This window comes from Rhipicephalus microplus, chromosome 4 (assembly GCF_043290135.1).
Source record: "Rhipicephalus microplus isolate Deutch F79 chromosome 4, USDA_Rmic, whole genome shotgun sequence".
In the NCBI taxonomy this organism is placed as follows: domain Eukaryota; kingdom Metazoa; phylum Arthropoda; class Arachnida; order Ixodida; family Ixodidae; genus Rhipicephalus; species Rhipicephalus microplus.
This window is the reverse complement of record NC_134703.1, coordinates 45,670,376-45,687,870: the sequence shown is the minus strand read 5'-3', so window position 1 is coordinate 45,687,870 and position 17,495 is coordinate 45,670,376. Positions and strand designations below refer to the sequence as shown.

General features: G+C 47.2%; 1 protein-coding gene across 1 annotated transcript in view; it reads left to right on the top strand.

Annotated features, from left to right (window-relative positions):
- The first annotated feature begins 728 nt into the window (after positions 1-728).
- The window catches only part of LOC142814256 (uncharacterized), an 87,876-nt gene continuing 71,109 nt past the window's right edge, over positions 729-17,495 (top strand). Inside the window, exons 1-2 of the mRNA XM_075892684.1 lie at positions 729-1,230; positions 15,830-15,942. Coding sequence (XP_075748799.1) covers positions 1,156-1,230; positions 15,830-15,942 — 188 coding nt within the window. The 5' untranslated portion in view covers positions 729-1,155. The remainder of the gene's footprint in view (positions 1,231-15,829; positions 15,943-17,495) is intronic.

The following is a 17,495-nucleotide window of genomic DNA, read 5'->3' as shown; positions in this document are numbered from 1 at the left end:
TTGAAAGTTACTCATTTGCCCACCGCGCGAATAGCTAGGAAGGTCTAATGGACACCAGGCTACAACTGTGCAGTGCGTAACCCCTTCAGTCACACGTGCCGCTGCGTTAAACAACAAATCACACGGGAGCGGGTTACGGCATCCTCAGCTAAACAGCCGCATCATGCCCTGCTCGACTATACGTGGCCGTCGGCTGCGTCAGAGTGTGATGCGCAATCACGTGACTGACTTGTCCGCAGCGAGTAACGCGTCATCGCGAAACGCCGTCGTCATCCTGCGAGACAACGCAGACGGATCCTGCCCTTTCCAAAACGGAAGGCACACACGCACGCCAGCGCAAATAAACCGACAACAGTCAACAAAGATTTCGTCTAGGCCCTCTGGCGCGTCCGAAAGGGGTGCCCTTTCTCTCTACGAAAAACCGCATGTCTTCTACAGTCTCCTCCTCCAGAAAAAGATTCAGGCCGTATAGACGAAGCAGCCGAAATGAGTGGAGTAAAAAAATAACAAAGGCCGCTGGAAGAAAGAAGAAGGAGAAGCCGCCTGTAGCTCGGCAACTGCTTGCGCTACGCGCTCTGCGCTAGCGCGAGCGCCGGGCCCGACAGCAGACGCGGCGCATGAGAGGGAGTCCGCCCGCACATAGTCTCTCCGCCATTTTTATTTTTCGTAACTTCCGGCGGCCGCGCTCTCTCAGCAGCAGAGAGGTGATGTCGATACGCAGAACTTGGGAGCGAGCCGCATAAAAAGTGAGTTGCCAAGCGGCTGCGGCGTCAGTGCGTGCTCGGTGTGTGTGTCGCGACGGCGCAGCGCCCGTCCTCGCGGCTTTTTTTCTTTTATTGCCCGCACGACTAACGCCTTGGTTACGCAGCGTCGGTTGCACACAGCGACCGCTGTAGGCTAGGAGCCCGGACTGTATCATAGCCGTCCTCCGTCATTGGAGTTTCACAAAAATCTCCTACCCCCAGTAACTCTCCTTTCTGTTTTCTTTTTCTCTTCAATCACCATGGACCCGTGCGGCGTTTCTTGCTGTGAACACCCGACGTCCGAGCACCGAGTCAGACGGCATCGATCGAGACTCTCCGGTGGCAACAAAAAAGGAAGCGAAACGTGACTGTGTGTATATAATGTGCGCCGGCGGAAGAACACAGCGCAGACATGAAGAGTGCAGCGTCGCCGACGGACAGCAACCTCCGACCCATGCATGCGCGCTGGAAAACTGTACCCTTCAAGGTGAGCCCACACTGCCGCACGCATTCACCGATTTCGTTTTGCGTGTTAGTAGTTCCTTGGAAAGTACTTCTCATTCGACTAATCGTCGGTCGCTTTCGCGCTCCTTTCGGAAAGCTGAACTTCGTGTCAGGATGCTCCCGCCAGTCGCAGCGGCGACCTCTCGGCATTCTTAAAGTGCTGCCTCAGTTCAATAAGATCGATAAGCGGTACGTGCGAGGAGATTTTAAAGCTTTGACTTGAATATCAAAAGCAGGTATCGGCTTCGTTCGCTATTTATCAAAATTTAACTTCTCTTCACCCTAGCGCTAATTTCGCACCGCCTGTGAACGTCGCAGCTTATGATGCGTGAATACTGGCTCCCCCGCTGCCTGGAGGCACCAGGGGGGTGCCCACTTATCTATGTAATTTTGTAACTGAACGGAGGCAAGAGATGCGAAGAGTTTTGAGCATCAGATCAAGAACGAGTTCCACTATAATAGAGATTTACTAAATGAAATCGCGAATAACTTTCTAGGAAAGTAGTGTGAGGCCCCTAACTACTTCGCAGCAACGTGCCAGTGAATCAGGCGCACGTGAGCACTACCACGCACAACAGTATGGAAAGCTGTTGTTGTTTTCCCGCTTTGTTTTCGGCCGCACACCCACGTGACGTCACCGCGCGACGACCTTTTCCTCTTGTACGTTTTTGTTTCGTATCGCGGCGCAGTAACTTCTTCATATGCAAGGAGAGACGTTCGTTCGCTAGTAAACAACGCAGCCGGAGTCTCGAAAGGGTGTTTCGTGGAAGCGCCGGTTATTGCACCGGTCTCCGCCGGGGCCCGACAAGGACGCTACCAAACCAAGGTCCCGTCTCGCGCTTGACACAAAGGAAAGTCGGCAGCGGCATTGCGCTCCTCGCGCTGCGCTGCTTGTTTCGACATCGCGGTGCAACCTGCAATACTTCGCGGGCTCCTCGATTGGTATTCGATGTTAGTAACCGTTAGCTATCATCGCTTTACATCGCAATACTTCGCGCAATACTTCGCGGGCTCCTCGATTGGTATTCAATGTTAGTAACCGTTAGCTATCATCGCTCTATTTTTTCCCCTTCCGTCTTTCAGCAGTTGGAGCCTCTGCGTCGATAAGCCGGAAATATGTTAATTTTGTAACACGACATACTATACTTAAAAGTAAAAAGATAGAAGATTCCAAGGACGTTTAGATGACGAGGTATTCGCCCTTCTTTGTTCTGGACCATCGTCTTCCTCGTGCCGCCATCCGTCTCAGATTATCGAAGTTGAGCCTCAGTTACGAACTTTCTAGAAGTGTTTGCAGAAATTCGTTCCTCGTGCCGAGCGTCTATATCGTTTAATGAACTAGGGAAGTTATATTTGACCTGTTGGGAGCGTATCGTCGCGAGGCCTAACTCCGCGGCCGGCGCTGCCGCGGCTATGTCGTGCGCGCTCTCTTTGTTCGGGACGGATGTGCCTGTTTTGTTCGACGTTGTTTGGCCGCCATCTTGGTCCGCGCGCGCTGCCCGCAGGAAAGGGGGCAAGAGGATGAGAGCTGCGTGTTCGGGCGCGCAAGACAAGTTGGCCCAAACTTGACTGCACCGGAGAGAGAACAAACACATAAAGTGAGAACGAATGTAAAATACGTTAATATGGCGGCACTGTGGTGGCGCTGGCGTTCGCGGTATATCCCGTTCAGGGCCCGTTCGCGCATTCTTGGTGAGACGCGGCCGCGTCTGAGACCCCCGAAAGCGCAAGGTGCACTTTTACCTGCAAAGCGTAAGTTTTTTGTTGTTTTTTTTTGCCGTTGTTGTACTTTGCAAGTTTAAATTTTCGTAACTTTTTAGCGATATCGTGTCTGTAGGCATTGCGAAAAATGTACTTGAGCGTTAACCGTACTGCAGCTGTACACTGCCAGGGGTCAGAAACATTTTTTCTTGCTCTTTAGAAACTAGCGTAATGTGCGAACGTACTTGCTAAATATGAATTGTAAAATTATGTTGTCGCAATATTTTGTCGTGTTTCTCAGTAAAGTTTATTCGCGGGCGTCTGTGCTGCCATTAAACCCCCCCCCCTCCCCTCAGAAAAAAAAACAATTTTATAGTAACAGCCTCCTATTCTGGCCACGGCCTTGATTAGCACACGCAGTGGAGACCCATGGACAGCGAAGTGAATTCGGTGATTTTTTTTTTTTTTGTGTGTGACAGAGAGTATACAGTAGAGAGTATACAGTAGTCCAGGCAGAAATAACTGCCACTCATTCATGTTTCCTGGATATATTCTGACACGTAATCCCCCTTGAAATATTATCCCGTTTATCCATTTAGGGCAAGCAGGTCCTCTGGTTAAAACAGTTCTTAAAATTCGCCAAGTGCTCTTGTGAACAGTGCTCCTTTGCTTTCAGCAATGTCCCCCAAGACTGCAGAATAACGGTAAGGGGGGCTAGTTGGTTAAGAGTTCCTAATAAATTGAATTGGGCAGCGTTAGGACGAATACACGAACGAAAAAAGCACTTGTCTTTTCTCGTTCGTGTATTTGTCCTACCGCTACCCCATTCAATTTATTATGTACCGCAATACCGTGTGGTCCATTTAGCTTGACTTAGCACTGTTAGAACGCAACCTGCAAAAGTAAATTTACCAGCGCAATATTTTCTAGTGCCTGAACTTAACTGATTAGCACTGCGTCACAGTGCTTCACACGCTGAGTGGCTATCTTATGTGATTGTAGAGATGCTTTAACCCTTCTAGGTTATTATTTTTGCTGTTCTGCCTCGTTTATTTATTGTTATTTTTTCGCGGGCCTTCCATTCTTAGATCGTTATCTCCAATCGCCGCCGACTATGAGACGTATTGGCATCAAGGGCTTTTAAAATGTATGCAAAGAAGTTCGGGGGGAACCCTCTAAGTAGTGTAAATAGCGACACATTTCTATATCCTGATAACTTAACATATTAGCAAACAACTCGTTCGGCTTTTCATACACAGGTCGTCATCAATCGAGTCACCATTAACCGGACACTTGACACTCAGCGGGTGTTCGAGGGCATCAGCTCACTATAAATAGCGATCCCTTTACGGAGTCGCCGCTTCACATGAACGAAGCGGTAGCGCGGGTCGACCGAAAAACTGGTTCCAGCGATCTGCTTCGGACGCGGCTGGAATGTCCCGTTCGCCTCCTCCCTGGCTTCAAATGCATTTGTGTTGTTTCTTTTATTTCACCCCTTCTCTGCCATCCTGATATTTATAAAGGTCCCACGCTAAAGGGTTGGGTGAATGCGCCTCTCGCTCCTTTGAGGCGGCCAGTTCGGCGCACTGCTTGTGGAAGGTAAACATTTTTAGGCCTTGTCGAAGTCGAAGAAATTCTGTAGTAGAGCGCGCTCATATACTTTGGCATCCCTCGTATACTGTAACGATGCGTTGCTGTCATCGACATGTGCATGGTTCTGCATTAGAGGGGCGAGAAGAGCGGGGGGAGGGGGGCAAGTTTCCCGGGCTCCCCCCCCCCCCTCCCACCTGTTGGTCAAGAAAACAAGCCCTGCAATGGATGCAGAATTGAGAAATGAGCGATCACGTGCTACTCACGGTGGCTCCATCATTTGTACTCGGCTCTACGGCAAAAAGATGGGAAGTAGGCCTTAAACAGTTAGTTGAATGCAACAGTTGCCATTATTGTCAAAAAAGAAAGGATATACGTAGCCACAAACCTGTGCGATAAACAATGACGTGAAAGCTTCGATTGAGCAAAGGTATGCGGCAGAATTTATGCCCTTCTTAAAATGACTACCTCTACCCCCTGCCGACAGCCCTATCGTTAAAAGTGCACGCATAGATTGCGTGAGTGTTTCACCCTAATATGGGCTGAGAGACAGTTTTATGCGGCCAATAGGATTTAGGCGTATGGTTATGACTTATAAGACCCCAAAGGGTTTACGCCTATGGTTACGCCTTATGCCTGTAAGCCAAAGGGTTTACCCCTTCGACAGCTCGTGATTCTATTAGCGGCCTACCTCTAACCCAAGGGTCGGCAATTTGTGGCCTGCGAGCTGCATACGGCCTGCGAGACAGTTTTATGTGGCCCCCAACCCACCACTTCGTTTGTCACTACTTGTCTGAAGCATGGCAGTTTTTACCTCAAATAGAGTTTTCAATTTGGAACCTATGTTTCGAAATTGGAAACTTAATTATATGACTGCGAAAAATAAGCATGACTTGTATTAAAATTTTGTAGATTCTCTATTCGCCGATTTTTTTCTCTTTGCCTGCAAATCTTCTGCTGCCCCCCCCCCCTTCTATACCCTGACTTGCCTTGCGGCCCCCACTCTGACGACTTCAGGTGAATCAGGCCCTCCACCTCGATACGTTGCCGACCTCTGCTGTAAACCCTTGACAGAGCGTTGACGCTTCACCTTTCGTGCTTAGGGCACGTTGCCAAAAGACCGGTGGCTCAACAGAGCCCTGCGTCGCCCGCACCGTGCTCCTGTCACGCGATTGTGGATCATGCGGATGACTTGTCACGTGACGCAAAGGCGAGTCGCGTTCTCAACGTCGACTCAGTGCCTGCTATTTGTAATCGTACCACCTTCCACTGCCGGCAGTGACGTTGAAAAAAAGCCTATCGAAATGGTTGCTATGGGCTAAACTTGTTTCGTCTAGGGACCTTACTATGGGCGCTATGCCCGAATACATGTGCAAGTCATTGCCTCTGCGACCAGGATGGACTGCGTCTATGACTTGCGCAGCGAGATTGTTTTATGACACGTAGATGTTTCGACAACTGCGACGAGATGAGTGGGTAGGCAAAGCGAGCCAACCCCTCGTAGCGTAATTAAGGTAAATGCTAGCGCTTGCACTTGAATAGTGTGGCGCAGTAAGGTGACAAGACGCTCCGAAGTTTCGCAATAACTTTCGCTTTCGTGATGCCGATTTCTTTGTAGCGTTCTTTAATGACACCTTTGGTTTGGCCTGTTGCTTTACGATGACTGCTACGCGTCAAATATAGAATTACAGGGGGGCGTTTTTCTTCATAAGGGCTCGCCTTTCATGTTGCTGTAAATTCGCACGTGCATACTTTGGACCATTTTATGTAATACATATACGGGCGCCGCCCTGTCGGACAAATGTTTTCTTCTTTTTGTATATCGCGACGTGAACTGATAAGGCCAAGAAACGTCGAGTGCACCAACCTAACTATATTTATGAGTTTAGGTCCAATGTAGCGCTGCTCGTTTATTTGTTAAAGATGCAGAACGGCAAGATTAGCAACCCAGTATTCCCCGCCGCGGTGGTCTAGTGGCTAAGGTACTCGGATGCTGACCGGCAGGTCGCGGATTCAAATCCCGGCTGCGGCGGCTGCATTTCCGATGGAGGCGGAAATGGTGTAGGCCCGTGTGCTCAGGTTTGGGCGCACGTTTAAGAACCCCAGGTGGTCGAAATTTCCGGAGCCCTCCACCACGGCGTCTCTCATAATCATATGGTGGTTCTGGGACGTTAAACCCCACATATCAATCAATCAGCAACCCAGTATTACGGTACAGATACGCATGCTTAAAATAGTCAATACCAGGCAATGTTCGAAAGTTCGCTGCGTTGGCGGCTGGATCTGCCACACTTCTATTCCTATCGATTTTGCAAGATGAGGGCACGTTTCTTCTCAGCAGCGTTAGGGACGTCTTAGCATTATTGTTACTGCAGTAAATCCAGAGACATTTTCTTTGGGTATGTTTATCGTATCACGAGTTTCAGTTTTTTTATTTACTTTCATACCTCGTTAAAAAAATTTCAAAGATGTGTGCAAGGCATTCCGCAGCATCTGCAGGGGAGTTATTCCCACGATGTCCACTTCGGGGACATGTGCGATTCGGCCTCCCCTGGTTGGCTCGATCGAGCCTGTTTCCGCGGCCTTTCTTCCGCATCGTCATTTTGACGCCACGCAGTTTTCACAACTCTCGACACGAATGAGAAAGACGGAAAGGCGGTATGAGAGATCCGCATTTAGACTCTAATCTCTGAGGCCCTGCATAGACTTTAATCACGTTAGCCCTTGAATTAGGCTTAACGCGGCCGCCCGCCTGACGCCCCTGAATGGTCTGTACGCAATCCTTGCATCCCTCTTCAAACATCTGAACACGTTCATACGCACTTGCAGACTTCACAAGTTTGTTTAAGAGTCCTGTTACTCTAGATTTCGTCCACTTGTTTCTATTTTAAGCTGGGAACGTGCTGGTGGGCTCTGCGCTGACGTGGTCAAGCGCGCCGTGACGTCATGACTAAGCGTTGTTATGTTGTTGTTTTTTTGCGTATAACTGAATTGCACATGTCCGCGAATCGGACACCGTGAATATAGCTCCTCAGATGTGGCTGACAGCTTTGGCTTTACAGAAAAATATAACATAAACAAAGAAGTCCCAATAAATAAATTAAAAGAGAAAAGCACGATGAATTGCTGTCAAGGAGTATTACTGTGAACAAGTGAGACTCGAGCGCGTGCTACAACACGGCAAGCCCCTGCTGCCCCGTCTGATGCGGTCGCTTTCAAGCAGCCGCCCTCCGGGAATGTCGAAACTTGACAAAACGCAAGCCGCATCTCTGCACTATTGAACCACTAAACTGTTCGAGACGACGATGTCGTCACTTTCCAGAAACATTTCGGCACGTCACTCCACGAATGCGTGTGCGCTGCTCAGAACGTGATCTGAAGAGGCGGGAACCGCAAAGCAGATGGAACGTATTGCTGCGCAACACTTCGAAATCAGCTCGAGTAGCCCGGCAAATTCCAGAGACAGAGTCGCCGTGAAATGAAGAGGAGCCATCAGTGCTACGCTGAACCTTTTTTTGACGCCACGAGCGATGACGCCACTCTCGTCGGCGCTGTCGTCATGCATTCCTGTGTGCGCACGTATATACGCCGGAACGAAAAATGCTAGCCGTCACAGCGGTTCTCATGTGCAAGACGTCATCATGACGTTTTCGCTTCGCTTCTTTGGGTTCGTTTTCGTTTGTTTGTTTGTTTGTTTGTTTGTTTTAAGCCACGCATCTATAGAGGCACCCTCATTTCCATTGTTGTTTCTAATGTCAAACCAAAAAGCAATACTGAGTCTGGCGTTGTTTGTCAAAGCGGTAACAGCGGCAGAGGAATGATCGATGGTCTCTACGCATTGGAAATTGCCGGCGCCCTCCTTCACGATACGACGTCTTTCGTGATCGTATCCTGGTTTTAGGAGGTTATACGCTATGAATAATAATAATAATAATAATAATAATAATAATAATAATAATAATAATAATAATAATAATAATAATAATAATAATAATAATAATAATAATAATAATAATAATATTATTATTATTATTATTATTATTATTATTATTATTATTATTATTATTATTATTATTATTATTATTATAATATCTACCAACTAGAAACTAAAAAGCTTCGTCCAGTCTGGCTGGCCCGTGATTCAGGTTGCAGGAGACCTGACGTTGTGCAAGTCTTCATGGAGAGGTCCTGGACTCCTTTGTTTAAGGCTTGGTCCCCTTCGGCAACTTCAAGGCCCAAGCTTGGACATCAGGTTGCAATAGGATCTCTTGATCGGTTTTCCGTCTAGAGTGCGAAACAATGAGGGTTGCCACTGTTTTAGCAAGACTCCGCAACAAAGGGATCGGGAGCTGGGTATTTTCTCCTTGGCATGTATGATTGCTGCTATGACTATTGTGACATCCATGTTTGCTATCTGCTTTCGTGTACGTGACTTGAGGCACGCTTTGATTGTGGGCAGCGGCAGCAGCGTTGACAACAGGCAGTCTAGACAGCACGTCTTAGCGAAGCTTTCCCAAGTAGCGCGCAATTTACGAACGGCCGTACGCTGCCTACCAGTTTGACTAATTGGCTCTGATGGATGTCATCTAACGCTCGCCTAGTGATGGCTATGTGTAGGCTAATATTCTATTCATTGGCAATTGGCTAATGGCTATTCGCTGGTTAAACAGCATTTTGTTCGTTCAGTAGCGCCCTGATGATTGTGTTTCTGCTCTCCCATGTGCATGCACAGTCTGGTCCCTCGTTAACGAGCACGCACCTTTCGGTTTCTGCCATAGATTATCGCTGATATACAGCGAACAACGAACAAACCGAAAAGACATTCCCTGCTTATAAAGCCTAATTCATTATATCAGAGGTGTTTTAACAGTATCGCTATACGAAAACAGTTTCATCGGTGTTACATCTATCGTTGCCGGACTATTACTCCTAACAGTGAACCGGACTGTATACACAGAGGAAAAATGAGAGTTAAAAACTTAGTTCTGCCCGAATGTGTGTGTACATTAGAAGTGTGGCAGTTTGGACTAGTTGGTATAACCTGACGATAGATAGTTATAGCGCGAGAACAGAACGACGACAAAGTGTTCCTCTTGTCTCTTTGTCGTCGTTTTGTTCTCGCGCTAAAACTATCGTCGTGTTTGTACAGGCGTGTGCGCGAGCGGACAAGATAGTTTCGACGTTGAGCCCCACGAAAAAAAATAAAAAATGAGATGGACACAGTATTCACTCTTACTGACGGACGCCTTACTATATTTGTTGTGTAACTGCCGTAATGTTGCTCCGAAGATGGCCACAAATGCTGGAGTATTTGTCAATAAATAGACTAGTTATACAACATGGCGGGCACAACTTCGTTTCAGCAACGTAGTTGCGAGACAGCGTAGTTTCATGCAGCGAGGAGGAAAGGGAAAAAAAAAACATCAGAAATGAAGCGCATTTGCATGACCGCGTTTACGTGCGGCAGTGCTTTTCCTGTACTAGTTCTCAAGAAGAAGGTGGCACCGCGCGCATTCAGGTGGTGGCTTTCGGGAATCGAACGACACGTGCGAAATGCTACGGGCTCGTGCCGTTACTCTTTCGCATCCGGTCGTAAACGGGAGTCACGTTATCTTCTCGAACGTATTTGCGCCGAGGCCTGTGTATTTCTTTTCGCGCTCTTCGGTTTCCACGTGAGACTTCCTCCCTCGCTGTCCGCGCAAAGGGGGCAGGCGGTTGCTCGAAAAGGTTTTCCGCCGTAGTGCGGTTCTTGCAGCGCTGTTGCCGCAGCCGTTGCAACCGCCCTGTCGTGCTATTCACCCGGAGTCTGCCGCTGCCGCACATGGAGGGCCGAGGGAAAGGAGTAGCGTGAGCAGTGCCGGCATTTCCGGTCGCCCACGCGCCGCGTGAACGGCTTGGCGCAGGCTAATGCCGCGTGTGAGCGAAGGCGAGCGTACACAGAAACACGAAAAGCGAATTCGCGAGGAAGATGCAAAGGAGCGAATGCTAATCTGTCTGGCGCAACTCTGTCGCGCGTATGTGTTCAGAGGAACGACGATGAAGCCTGATGGGTAAAAAACAATATATATATATATATATATATATATATATATATATATATATATATATATATATATATATATATCATCATTAGCCTGGCTACGTCTACTGCAGGACAAAGCCACTAACCCGCTTGCCTTCTCTAGGAATCCAGTTAGTTACCCTTATTGACCAGCGGTTATCCTGTCTACGTGCTACATGCCCGGCCCATGTCCACTTCCTCTTCTTGATTTGAGCTATGATTTGAGCTATAACCCCGGTTTGTTCCCTAATTCACTCTGCTCTCTTCTTGTCTCTTAAAGTTACACCTACCATTTTCCTTTTTATTACTCGCTGCGTCGTCCTCAATTTATGCTCAACCCTCTTTGTAAGTCTCCGGGTTTCTCCTCTAACCATAAGTGTGGACGTGGCTGGGAGGTGCCCTCTACACCTGGCATCTAGCCGAGTGTCCTTCACAACTCCTTTTAGGGTTATAAAGTTTCACCACCATCATACATTATATTGAGCACCATAATTTCGTATGTAATCTGCAAACTTTCTATAATATAACCTCCATTATTTTAAAACGTCATGTCATTTTATAAAACCAATCAATTCTTCGCCAATCCCCCGCACTGGTTGTAAGCCACATTGGGACGTGAAAAAGAACAATAAGAAGAAAAAAAAATAAGTTACCTTTCTGGCATTGAGCCACTCAAATGTCTGCCGTGACGTGTAGAGTTGGCTACAACTTCTCATAGACGTATCATTGCAGGCGGGCTGGCCCTAAGCCTGACTCAACTGTACTTGCCCAGCAGAAAGGTCGAGTCAACCCAGATATCGCAAGCGGATTGACAGAGCTCGTCGGCAACTAGGACCGACTCGCCAACCCTTGAACTGAACGCGAGAACGGAATATCAGCCTGTAAAATTGACTCTACCCGGCTTCTTCGGGTTAACGTAGGCTAAGTAATCTTACGATGGTCTTGAATTTTACCTGATATCATGCCCTCTTTCATTTATTTTTCGTTCCTCTGAGTAGTGCACTACGACGGGACTTACATCTGTCTATACTTGCATCATGTAATCCATGAAAATGTTCATGGATTACATGATGTATCCATGAAAATGTTCAACAATTTCAGTAATGTCAGCATGTATGCGAGTGATTCACACACAAAAAAATTATCAAACTCAGATGGGACCACACATGTCCTAATGTAACTGGTCATATCGGTATGTATACGTATTGTAATTCGTCAGCTGCAGATGAAGTATACGCGATGTGCTTGCCGTAACGCGGTTTGTCTTTGAAGCTGGTGTGGCAAATGAATCAACGCGACCGCGTATGAACCAATTGCTCAATTCATGGCGTAATTATGTTCTACATGAGTCAGACAGCAGGACATGGTTTGTAAAATACCTCAACGCTCATCTTTTTACTCTAAATGCTTGTCATGCGAGTTTCAGAGCTAATGAAAACTATATGCACAAGGCAGGAGGAAAGCATTAGAAAAAAAAAAAGTTTTGATGTCCTGGGGAAATGCGCCTATGTCACCTCACACTTTCCTGTGCTGGGTAGCAGACTGGTTACTTGTACCAAGTTAAGAGTCCCTAACTTTTTCCTTTATCAATACAGGCGAAAATTCTGTAGGCCCTTGTGCTCAGATTTGGGTGCACCTTAAAGAACCCCAGAACTGTCGGAATTTCCGGAGCCCTCTACAACGGCGTCTCTCATAATCATATGGTGGTTTTGGGACGTTAAACTTCACATATCAATCAATCAATCAATCAATCAATCAATCAATCTCTTTTCCTTCCCACCTATTTCTTTCTCTCTCTCTCTCAGATTCGACATATACAGACGAAAAAATACCTTCAGTCGTTTAAGTCTGAGCGCATTCGTTTGCGCATAGTGATCGACTGGCACATTTGCAAGCTGATTAGCTTTTGTTCGGCCTTACTGCGTTCGTGTTGCTCTAAAATGGCGGTAGTGTAAAGGCAAGAAAGCGAAGAGGCCCTTCCAGAAACGTCACGGTGGACGATACAGTCACGTGGCGGCATAGCGTGGCCTACTTTCCTTTTTGTGTTTGTGATGAGCGCCTCGCAGTTACGACCACGGCAAGTGGCTTTATGTGCATTTCCGGTAATTCGCACCCGCTGGGTGTTGATGTAAAAGGAATATCTTCTATAGTATGTGCCATATAATGAAGCCGGATGAATACCGAAGTGAATGCAAATAAATGAGCGGCGCTAGCATTCGCTAGACCATGCATCTTTGTTGCGCACTATGCTCCTGGTCACCCCTTATACACGTGAAGCACACAGTGAAGTGAATGAATTGGCTCATGCAAGTTCTTTAGAACGGCCCGAACATTAGCCAGGCGTTGTTGCAATGCCGATAGTTGCTTTTGTATTGGGTTGCGCTTGTATAGTCGAACATGTCGCTGTCATGGGTGGAGTATCCTGGGGTTCTTCTTTATACCACTACTGGGGCTCGTCTTCGCAACACATCAGTACGAGAGACAGCCCTATTCAATTTCATATACAGGCCTTTTCTTGTTCTCAATTCGACGGTGGACATAGATACCACAGGAGTCAAGCCTTTTGCTATCGCCTCGATCACTTGGACGCCGTGTCCGGCGATGAGCTCGCGGCAAGTATGCCAGAAGCATCTGGACGCTAGCGCCCTTCATTTAATTAGGCGCCCTTCCTCTTCCACTTTTCCCCTCCCGCGCACTACTTGATGACAGCTCTGGTCTGACGGGCCTCGTGGGTTGACAATACGCTTTCTGTACAAAGGCCGCTGCAGACGACGCTGCGTGCCAGCCAAACCGGTGCGCACGCTCTTGTTACCTTGGTCGCTCCTGGAAACCCGGAAATAGAATGTCCGCATAACGGACTGGCACAGCTATGCTGTCGCAGCTCAATCCAGGCGCGCGTGTTGCGCCACAAGCACGCGGTCGCCGGCGGCGCGATGGTGGCCACCAGCCGTCGCTCATGCGCACGCGAGACACGGCCGCTGCGGGTGGCGACAGAACGCCGAGTAGATCTGGACGGTGTCACGAGGTGCGTGCCGTTGCGTCAGGCTGGCGAGTGTCCAGCCTATTACCGGCGCTGACTGGGCGCGCTGTCTCTGGCAACTCAAGGCTCCCGCGGGCACATGAAAGCGACTGAGCCGTTACCGCGAAACGGACGGGTCTCCATTAGCATTCCGTTGACGGTGCGGGTGTCGGCGGGCACACGTCGTCCCGTTGGATTACGCGGCGATCACGCCGTCTTGGCGTCCTGTTGCCGTGGCGTGCGTACGAGTCTAGCTGGGACAGAAGAGCTTGAACGGCTGCCAGAAGTTCGGGGAGCCTTAGGGTGCCTCGATGCACGCGTTGTCTTGAACGCGCACCAAGGCACCCCAGGGAGCCTACCGCACACGCGAGAGCTTGCGGAGGTATGACAGATGGGTTCAGAACCGCGCCTTACCGGTATACATGCATACGCGCTGTGCTCCCGACCGGGTTGCAGAAATTAGGTGCCTTTTCTCATCTTCTAACCACTACCACCACCACCACCACCACCACCACCACCACCACCACCACCACCACCACCACCACCACCACCACCACCACCACCACCACCACCACCACCACATACATACATACATACATACATACATACATACATACATACATACATACATACATACATACATACATACATACATACATACGTACGTACATACATACATACATACATACATACATACATACATACATACATACATACATACATACATACATACATACATACATACATACATACATAGATAGATAGATAGATAGATAGATAGATAGATAGATAGATAGATAGATAGATAGATAGATAGATACGCTAGCGAGAGTTACTTCTTGATAACTGGCGATATCTCGCGCATATAGCCGGCAAATTATAGAGTCAGCCTGCTTTCTGACTGTAACGACAAGGATCAACGCCACCGTATTGGCTATTACCGTGGGGTCTAGACATCCCCGTAACCAAAGGCGCTGATCACATTATGTACGTATGAAGGTACCCACAGACTCGCACTCAACGTGCATTGCAACGAAGTCCAAACTTTCATTGGCTTTGACTCAACGAAGCGCATGTTCTGGTCCTTAAACTTGTTGCTCATTTGCTAAGCCATCTTGCTTATGTTCAACAACATCACCGTGTGTGTCTTATTTGCAAATGCAGCGAAAAAGCTGCACGATGAGACAGCCGGCAGACGTGCGACAATAACACGCATTCTAGCGATACAATGTGAAGAAAGCGCTAGCGAGAACGTGTGGTGATTTCCCTGTATGCACGCAATTACCTTAAACGATGACATGAAGCGCATGCTACGTAAGATATTTCTTGTCTTATATGCTAATAACTGCAGTCGTGTCCAGCGGGGGTTTTCAACAAACGTTTTGAACGTCCTCGCGTTAAATACTTCACTGTAGTGCACCTATGAATGCGAACAAAGCGTTGGCAGTAAAAGCAACAGTATAAGTTCAAGAAAGCAGTGCTGTCTATTCCCATCAAACTAGCATAGATTGCCAACAAATGATAAAACGTGTTTACTTAGAGAGAGAGAGAGAGAGAGAGAGAGAGAGAGAGAGAGAGAGAGAGAGAGAGAGAGAGAGAGAGAGAGAGAGAGAGAGAGAGAGAAAGGATGGCCGGGAGGTTAAGTAGATTTTGGCATCCTGGTTGCTACCCAGCACTGGGGTAGGGGAAATAGGTGCAAGAAAAATGCCTCGTTGTGCTAACGACCTGGCATGCATAATGTACGATTGTATTCTTATTTCTTTTCTTTTCAGCGAAACGTAGCAAACTCGGCGTAGCTGTTACAGCTTCTCAATCTTGAACAACGATAGCTAATGATTCACATGGCAGTTCTTGTGCTATTTTGTATACCGCAGACATTGTTGAAGTGTCGTAGAGCACTGTTCAGTTCCTCCATCTGCTCTCGTATAAACAGCCCAGGGATCATCTTAATCCTGATTAACAAATCATCATGTTGTACTAGCAAAACGCAATTCTGGACATATTGTCATCAATGGCGGGGACCAATGGTGAGGAGCGCTTGCGGATGATGATCCTGAAGGATGCAATGATTGCCACCGCTATCGCGTGCTTACATACGGCAAGGGAGTGGGCTTTTTCATTGATGCTGTTTGTGCTGGCTTCGAGATAACGAGTAGGCTGCTCCCTGGTTCCGTGTCTGATATTGCCTTATTTTGTTCCTCGTGCGCGCAGGCAGCCAACCCCAAGCTCATCGTGGACCCAGTCTCTGGACGTCTAACAAATGTACTACACAGCTCCTCGCCTGGCCCCATTTCTATGAAGAGCTGGGGAAGCCAAGAAGAAAGGTTAGCCGAAGATTTCATTTCCTGAAGCGTGCATTGAGCAGCTTTGAATGTGCTGCTCGGTGTTACAGGAACAAAGATTTTATGTCAAAGTAATATCTGGTATACGACTTCCCTACCCATTTCAAAGGGACAATAAACAGCAACAACGACTTGGTTCACATTGGTAATCTGCACACTGAGAAATGCAATATTATAATTTTTCACTATCATAGCTTCCTCGTTATCTGATAGAATTAAGGTTGAAGTTTCAATTTCAAATTTTGCGCCAAAAGGTTAGTGCGTTACGCCAGTAACCTTAAAATGTATTTTTCTTATTTTCACGACATTGGCTCGCTGATATGTTCTGAATTTTCTCACGCTAGGTCTATTACGTCCAAAGGTGACAATGTACTTCATTTTTATTCATTAGAAGCTACGCAAGACTCATTGGATGCCGTCAAAATTTTCTACGTAACGGATTTTTGGTGCGAGAATCTCATTGTGGCGTCTCCCCCTGCATATCGCGCGTTTTCTCGTTTACCAGATATCTTGTCACGGTAAAAGGGATGTTTTCGTGGTTGTGAAAGTTCACTTTACTAATACACAAAAATCGTTTTTCTCTTGAGGCCATGAGCTATTGTGTTAGTCGCGGGAGTACTATAGTACTATTTCGTGTGAAGCTTACGAAGAAATTAATTTTGAGACTATGTGCATCCCGCTTTACTTGTATAGATTGAAGTACAAACGCATGTAACTGTTGCAACAATATGAGTAGTATGTAACTGTTGCACATACTACTACAATCTTTCAATTCAAAAGGTATCGCTCTCAAGATAGGTCATAGCCTTTTCTTTGGAGCTCGGCTTTTAATAAGATAGCGGATTTCGCATGTGCATTTTCCAAAAGCTTACCACCACTTTTGAAAATTCTTTTTACGAAATCTCACTGTGTTAACCACCAGAAATTTTTTCGCGACTGATGCATATTACATTACAAAGTATCTTTCAGTTAGGACTACCTACTCAATTTAGCCTCTCCCTGAAGAAGTATATCATTCTATATTTTCGAATGCTTCTTGTGCTCTTGGCCAACAGATGTGGAAGGTTATTTATCTTCTTTTTTCAAATATAAAAATTATGCTTGTTAGCCTTTATTTGCATTCTGTGATTGAGGCTGAAGCGTTTGTTGCTATGCAGTAGCAATCGATACCATGCATCGCTCGCCTATACATTTTTTTCGTCAGTGCCCGGGAAAACTTGCGCTGACCATCGTTGGTTCTGTAGAAGCCTAAAATAAATGACCATATGAACGTCGACACTAACGCGAGGTAACCAGTACACAGTTCATGGAGAAGTGTCATCACATATGTGACTTACTGTATTGTATCGATTCCAGAGCTGCAGTCTATTTTTACATGATCTTATACAGCTCAGCGCTGCCACCAGTTGTCAGAGGTGGCTTACCCAAAGCCCTAACTAATTATCAGCACCGGTATAGCTTTAGTTCTAATGTCACGTTACTCGCAGGCTTCTGGCTGAGATGGAATCCTCTTACAGGTGCCGCACCACGCCGTG